Source organism: Patagioenas fasciata, chromosome W (assembly GCF_037038585.1).
Source record: "Patagioenas fasciata isolate bPatFas1 chromosome W, bPatFas1.hap1, whole genome shotgun sequence".
Lineage (NCBI taxonomy): Eukaryota > Metazoa > Chordata > Aves > Columbiformes > Columbidae > Patagioenas > Patagioenas fasciata.
The window spans coordinates 60929988-60937937 of NC_092559.1; the positions used below are offsets into that span (position 1 = coordinate 60929988).

Here is a 7950-nt window from a genome sequence, read left to right on the forward strand (position 1 = left end):
AATATGTTAAATGAAAGCAGTGGCAGTCTTTATAAGTGTGTCAGCTTTTAAAAGGTGGATCGGATGTGTCTTGATTGAATTCAAATAAAGCGTAGAGCTATTTGAAGCATGTTTTTTTACTTCTAATGCATTGCCCCTGTATTTTGTTTTATTTGTATTTTGACACTGCCTCCAATAGCTCATCCTTCGGGCCCCGCCCATAGTGGGCGTGGCCTGGTGCTGCTTCCCAGGCGGTGGGGCGCGGCGCTGTGGCGTCACCATGGGTAGTAAGATGGCGGCTGCTACTAGAATCGTTCAGGTAACGACGCTGGGCTTGCGGCCCGGGGAGTGGTTGGGGCCGGGAGCTCGGCGCGGGTGGAGGGCCTCGCCTCATGCGCAGCCGCCGGGGCCTGAGGTGGCTGAGGCCCGAGGTGCCCCTGGAGAGGCCGGTGTCTTTGGCGCAGGGGAAAAAAGGCGCGGTGGGGTCGGCCCGGCGGCGCCGGTCATTTGACTTCGGTGCATGCTTCTCCTTTTCGTACCAAAGGACGCTACCGGACAGCCTGCGGGCTGCCCCTATTGTGCACTGTTCAAGAGGGGAGGGCGCTAGTCAGCCATCTCCCTTTCTAAGTCATCCCTTTTCTCTTCAAGGTGAAAGTGAAACACAGAGTCTTCTTGAAAAGACGTGTTTCAAAAATAAGCAGAGTGGCTCTGAATACCAGGCTTCATAATTTATAGTGTTGTTTTTTTTTTTCTTAATGGAACTAATCAATCCCATCCATCCAGCTGAACAAATATGTACAGGCAGAGCACAACTAGCAATTCCTGTGCTAAAACTTTATCGTTACATTTATGCTATTGTGGTAGCTATTTCTGCATACACACAGATTGCTGTGAGAAAAGGAAGAGAATGCTTATTCCTGTTCTGAACACTAGGGTGGAGGAATGCCTTTAAAGGTGAAATTTCTCCTTGGGTAAAAGTAGAACTTAAGTAGTAAGTTTATTATAGTAGTGATGCACAAAACAACAGTATAGAAGTGGTTGCTTAATATGTTATATGTTCCATTTTATTATTGTAAAGTTAATGTTTGTCTAGAAATATATTTCATTCTCCCTGTTTCTCCTACTGCCTTGTCTTGTTCTAGGTAGTCAAGCCACATACTCCATTAATTAAGTTCCCAGACAGAAAAAGTAGTCCCAAACCTAAAAGTAAGTATTTAATCTACAGATACAACTTGTGCCATTTTTCTTTGCATTAACTGTTTTATATAAGAACCAGCACACAATTTTTCTGCTTCAACTATGCAACTCAATAATTTTGAGCAGGGTTTCTGAACCATAGTTGTTCTAGTTTGAAGGCAACTCTTTGACTCTTTCTTTTCAGACTTTATACAACTGTGGGAACATACATAATACGTGCGTGTCTTTATTTCTTGGTCAAGGCAGATTCACTAAGATTTCCAGTGTTGTTTTCTTACTTATATACCAAGTCCCATTTTTGCAAATACTAATATTTGGCTGAAGTGATAGTGCCCAAGTCAATTTGAAGCAGACTTAGTTATTTGGTGATATTTGCAGAAATGATGTTGCATTTTCCTCATTCTTTCTTTTCCTAATTGGAGTGCACAATGTCTGTGGTATTTTAAACCCTGATTATAGCTGAGAGAGCCATCCCATTATACATTTTAAGAACTGTTTTCTTGTGCTATTCATTAATGCTGAGAAAAAAATAACTTCATTGCAATCTTTGACAATCTATACCTATAGTTACGTTTATATTTATAGGAACCCCAATACTGTTACATTTAAACATCAAAAGTTAATGAGTTGTGTGTTGTTCTAATATTTCTTTTGAGTCAATAAAGCATTTAAACTAAAGTAATAGATGTTTTAAGAAGTTCTGTTGTTATTTTTATTTGTTTAGAAAGTATACCATACCACGTATTTGCCACGGCATTATCACATTTGGGATTTAACTTTTAAGTTTAGTTTATCCATTAACATTACAAAGTATTTGTAGTGCACATCAGTGCCACTTTGGACTTACCTGTGAATTCTTCAGGAACTATTTTCTGCGATAACTTTCAGTCAGAATTTTGTATCTTTTACCCAGTTCAGCCAATTGTACCACCTCTTATGCCAGTGAATTGCTTTCTTAAAGACATGTTACTTAGCTCATGTTTATCTTTGCATCAGAAGATTTTTGTGACTGTGTATTTTAAGTATGTTAGACTTTTCTGCCTTAATTGATTTCTGTCACCTCACTAGTAAGTTGCAATCTCTCTCACTTTGCTTGAACGTTGTAGCAATAACTGTGTTTCACTGTACCAGACTGTTACTTCTACATAGCTAAACAGAGCTCTGCAGATCAAGACTATACTTTTAGGGACGTGAGTGCTTAAAAGGCCAGGTAAATTCTATTATTGTACTACTACTGCAACATGATGGTCTCAAACAGGGAAGGGAAAATTAGTAGGGACTGTATTTGAGCTTAAGCAACAGCAGTATTAGGTCAGGTATTTTTGAGTCTTGGCTTCAGGTTTTTAATTGGTTAATGCTTCTATTCCAGCTACACTTCAGACTTTAAAACATACAATAGAGGAAAATCTTAGGCAAACTCTAAACATTTATGTGGCATATAAAACAAAATTGGAGAAACTGTTTCTTTTTTTTACAAATATAAGGTGTGTTGCTTCTTGAAACAAAAATACTTTGTAGTCATTACTAGTCAAAACTATTAAAATCTGTGTGGTGTTTTCTTCTGTTCCCTTTGCCTCTTGCTCTTAAATTTTAAATTTCAGCTTAATGGCATGCCCCCTGTTCAGACTGTGCTCCTTCTGATGGGTTCTCTTCCTCCTTGTTCTGTTTAGGACCTTCCTTTGTTGATGCCATTTTGTAATATTTAAAATGGGTACAGTATTGTATGGCATGTTATGGTATGTCATAGTTATGAACTTTATCTTTGCGTAAGCCTCTACCTCTTTTTCATTTGTCTGTCTTTACAGTTGCAGTAAACAAAAAGTATCACCTTAGTGGATTTTAGTTATCTTAGTTATCTTTCTGCATGACGCCCTGCACCCACACATTTGATACTTTATGCTTTTTCTGCAAGTACAGCTTCCCAATGAAAAAGGCTTTGTTAGGATATATACTGATTTATCTTCTGTTTCCACATCAGTATTTCTACCACTCAAATATGCTTTCTTTTACTTTCAGAATTTTTTCACTGTGTTCTTGGTATATTTAACAACAATAAAAACAGTAGAGTCTCTTTTAATTCTTTTAAGTATTTGTTATAATGAAGAAAATTGTCAATAATTGGTAACTTTTATTGACTGCTCACTAATTAATTTTACAGTCTTGTTATATTTCTGTAATGGTTTCACAATCTGGGTTGTTCAGTACAGGAATCTCTACAAGCAAGTATGCCATTTCCTGATGCTTCAAAAGCACAGGAGTCTATAGGAGGCAGATCACCAGAATTTCAAAATATTTCACCTGTTATTAGACTACAAGGTATACCAGACACTTCTGAATTAGCAGGAATCTTACCTCAGAAATACAGAAGAAAACTCATGTCAGATGAAGAGATAGAATATATTCAAGTAAGTTTCATTTATTGGTGTGTATTGTCTGTATTTGCCTAGTATTTATCTTATTTCTACACTTTCTTCAAAGTTTAAAATATGGTATTACATTGTCATTCTTGGTAAGCATATACTTGGATTTTTCACAGCTTTGATGCACAATACACAAACTGCCGAATCTTAATACACAAGGTGCCCAACTCTTACTAATCAGTAGCTTATGGTATCACTGATTAGAGAGATACAGACTTAAAATAGACATGCAAATAGCTAGTGATATTCGTAGCCTACATTAATCACAGTTACTACCTGTTTTGTAACAGCTGTTTAATGTGTAATTTGAACATGCTGGACAGGAGCACTAGAGTCAGTTCTTAGATCGGCAAAGGCTATTACTGGGTGACTGAAGTCCAAAGTATTTCTCAAACTATTTTTTATAAGTTATGTATTAGTAAGTTAACTCTTGCATTTCTAGTAGTGTAAACATTTTATTAAACTTTTGTCAAGGTTTGATTGCAAGGTGACAATAAACCGTGGCAGATGCTTTTTTAACCCACTCTCCCCCCCAGCCCTCTTTAGCCCCCCCCTCCCCACTAAGTACAGGCGATTGGAAGGCAAAGAAGGACAGAGAGAGAGTTGGAAAAAAATTAAAAATGTTTTATTAATGCTACTAATAAAATAGAGAAAATAATACAAAATATACAAAACCAATCTTGAAAGTCCCAGCAAAGATCAGCACTGCTCCAGCAGCAGCAGAGCCTGAACCCAGAAGTCCTGGATTGTACTGCAGCAAACCAGAACTATATTCAGTCTGTCACTAGGCCTCAGTTCACAGGGACGACTCGCAAGGTGCTGGCGATAGTCGAAGAAGAGGAAAAAGAGATGAGATCCTCGTGATCTCCCACTTTTATAACAAGTATCACATGAATGGGATGGAATACTTACTTGGTTAGTTTTAGTCATCTGTTTGTTTGCTCCTTCTTGCCCCTCTCGTGGGATGTGCATCCTTATCAGTGACCTTGCATTCCATTGCTATGTCTACCAAAACATTTATCCTACTTTAGAAAAGTGCAGTTACTAAGAAGACGTTAGCTGAAAGGAAAATTCACTAAAAGAGAAACTTGTTTTTAACAAAACCATGACAACTTTATATAAATATTTTCTGCAATATTTGCAAATATGGCATTGTACATGAAAGGCAAGAAAAACCTACTTTTGTTTAACAATTTTCAGTTGTAAACACTACTGCTTAAAAAGGGACAACACACAAAATTTGAAGAACAGGAGAGATGAGTGTGAGTTTAAAATGAAGACACACAGTTTGGTTAAATGATAAGGACACCTACAGTGTGATCATGTTAGAGGAAATCAGTTTTCCTGCATGTGTCGCAGTTGAGACAGACAAACGACATAGGACAAGTTCTTAAGTACAAACAGCAATGTCCATTTATTGCCACAAATGCCTTTTTATATAGTCTACCAGTTCACGTGTCTTTTTGCTATTGGTTACAGGCTGCAATAGTAACATATCATTGGCTAATTTTGCTGTTGTCAGTGTTACTCTTTTACTCCCTTCTTTCTCATGGGTAGGCCTTAATATCTTCAAGGCTAATTTCTGTTCCCATACCCTCTGTCATGGAATCCACGGACCTGCCGTAGTTTCCCACACTGCATGTATATCAATAGGGTATTATAATTAAAAATAAAATTATTTATTTTTCCATAGTAATACACTTGACCTCTAGCATAAATTTTCTAACGGTGAGGTAAGTTGTAAAATAATTTTGTTGGCAAAATAATGAATTGAGTACATTTCTGATTTCTCATAAGGATTGTAATGGCTGACCTTGGCTTCGTTTTTAATTTGCGCTCTGGACAGTGAAAATAATTCTAAAACTTCTGTTTACTACTGCTGCGTTTATCAGACCTTTCTAAAGTAAGAGTCGGATTTCTTTAGAGTGTGAGGATTGGAAGCAGCTATAATTATAAGTCACAGGTGTTGATCTTTTTGTATTCTCCCCTGAAAAAAATGGGTAGATGCTGATACTTTGACACTCCATGCATGTTCTTATACATATTAAAAATCAATTTCTAAATCAGAAGTTAAAACTAGAACTCTGTTTGTAAATCTAGAACAGTGAAAAAGATTTCATCTCCATTTCCCATTCTTGTAGTGGAATATATTTAACTGTCGTCTTTTATTTTACAGCGTGGAGGTCCAGAATAAGTATGGAAGATGACTTGTTTGCCACTATTGACGAATGAAATATACAATCATAATATGCCTTTATTGTGAATATTATTAGCTTTAATAAAACCCTATATGAAGTGTGAGAAGGTTGACACAACACACTATATTAATTTGTGATTGAGAAAGCCATCAACAGAAAATATAACTAGTATTTGATGTCCACACCATTAAAATATTTTTTCTAATTAACCATTTGCAAACATGCCAATAGAACTGAGTTGTTTTCATTTAAAAAAAAAAAATCAGATGTCTCATTGGGAATAATTTTATGGGCAGGAAAGGGATACTGAAGTATTCTCCAAGATTATTATGAGTGGTTGTTCTTAGTAGTTATGCAACTGAATATCGGATCTAAGGTTGGGGAAAAAAAAAAAACTGTTTCAGAAGAGAGCTCTTTGGGTTCAATTACAGTTAGAAGTTCACAATATAACTGATCTCTAGGCTTAATCTGCATTAATATGCATAGTCCATAGCTACAGCCTTTCACATGGCAGACAGAAGTGAGCCTATGCATCTCAGGCTGGTAATAGCCAACAGCCTTAGCATCAGTCATGATGCTTTCAGCCAAGGGGCCGTGTAGTGATGTAACCTGTGGTATTGGAGAGCAGCTGCGCGTTCCCCTCCCGAGCTGTACTCCGGCACTGGAGATAACAGCGCCGGTTGCTTCATCAGCCCTCTTCCCCCTCGTGCTTCCTACGAGTTATCGGGAATTAGGGACAGTGCCAGGCGGGTATCTGCGGGCGGGGCGGTGAGGGGTGGTGCCGCTGGCGGTTGCCAAGGGCGGGGCCTGGCGAGGTGGGGGTGTGCACGTGCATGTGTACGCGCGCGCCTCTTCTCCCTCTTTCCCCCCCATCCTCCCGTCCCAGCAGCGGTGGATACGTGGGCGCGCGCCAAGCGCTACGAGAAAATTGACTTCTTGGGGGAGGGACAGGTTGGTGTATGTAGAGCTCCTCAGCTCTCTCTGGTCCGGCGGGTGTGAGGGTCTCCTCTGAGGGGTCAGCCGGGCCCGGCGGCTCTGGTGACGTGTCTCTTATGACTGGAGGGGCACTGGTGGAGGGGAGTTTCCCGGCCCTAGGGCTGCCTGTAGCGACGCTCATTCTGGCGGCTTCTGCTAGGCCCGTGGCGTGGCGTGGCCCGGCCCTGTTTCACCTTCCACACACAGTGGTGAAGCCCTGCTGAGAGGCGGGGTGGCGATACTGCGGTTATAGGGTGAGAGGGTCGGTCTCGTGCGAGGGAGGTGGTTGGGGGAGGCAGATTGTTCCCCACCACTGTGCTGAAACAGAATTTCATGGGCTCTTCCTGATTGAAGGTCCTGGTGCGGGCACCTCTCTAGCCCGAGGAGCTGGGTTCGGTGGTTCAGGGGCTGTGTCTGCTGTGCTAATGTCCGAGCCTCTGACCAGGCTCTGCTGCCGTGCAACTTGCATGCCCCTGTAGTCACGGGAGCCTCTCTCCTTAGTTTGCTACTGTTTATAAAGCAACCAAATTCTTGCTATTAAAAAGGTGTCAGAATATTTTCCTATTGTGTGATCAGGTGTATAGTTGCTCTTGACCTGCCTAATGATTTTTTTGAGCTGGCTTAATGGGTAATAGGGCAAGATTTTGTTTCTAGAGTTTTTTGTTTAAATGATTCAGTTAAGTTGTCTTTAATATTTTTTTTTTCAAGAAGACTAGCTTCAGTCCTACTACATTTCTGAGTTTCTGAAGGATTACCTGGTCTTGTAACTTGAAGTTTTGGTTATTTGTTAAACAGATGTATCTTTACTTTTTGAATCTTTTCTCCTGCCATACCTTTTTGACAGAATTTGACAAAAGTGATCTTAGATCTGCAAATTAACTGTTTGAATATGCATTTAAAAAATCTGTTTTCATAAAGTGTTTTGCTTCATACTATATGAAGAGATTACAGAAAGTTTTTCTATTAAAAATAGATGATTAGTTGTACTTTGTGAGGGAAGAAAAATGTATGTTATGGTACTTTGGTTCGTTAAAAGGCCTGCTTTACTAAGTGAATTAAACCATATAAACAGTAAGTAACTTTGTTTGATACACTAAACATTTTAGCATTATAATACTGTTCCTGTATGGTCGCTATTAGTAGCAACTGTTGTGAAAAACATTCTTGTTTGTATCAGAATA

The 7950-nt window shown here is 39.2% G+C and overlaps 1 protein-coding gene across 1 annotated transcript; it reads left to right on the forward strand.

Annotated features, from left to right (window-relative positions):
• The first annotated feature begins 214 nt into the window (after positions 1-214).
• On the forward strand, positions 215-6014 carry LOC136114611 (alpha-ketoglutarate dehydrogenase component 4-like). Its single transcript, XM_065860003.1, has 4 exons — positions 215-298; positions 1122-1185; positions 3379-3581; positions 5773-6014. The coding sequence occupies exons 1-4, from the start codon at positions 260-262 to the stop codon at positions 5788-5790; spliced, it is 324 nt and encodes a 107-aa protein (XP_065716075.1). The 5' UTR covers positions 215-259; the 3' UTR covers positions 5791-6014.
• Positions 6015-7950: the final 1936 nt, after the last annotated feature.

Bases quoted from the DNA above. Each gene is read 5' to 3' on its own strand.
- LOC136114611 (XM_065860003.1), top strand. From the start codon at position 260: ATGGGTAGTAAGATGGCGGCTGCTACTAGAATCGTTCAG. The intron at 299-1,121 runs GTAACGACGCTG...GTCTTGTTCTAG, and splicing joins CTGCTACTAGAATCGTTCAG to GTAGTCAAGCCACATACTCC. The intron at 1,186-3,378 runs GTAAGTATTTAA...TGGGTTGTTCAG, and splicing joins AAGTAGTCCCAAACCTAAAA to TACAGGAATCTCTACAAGCA.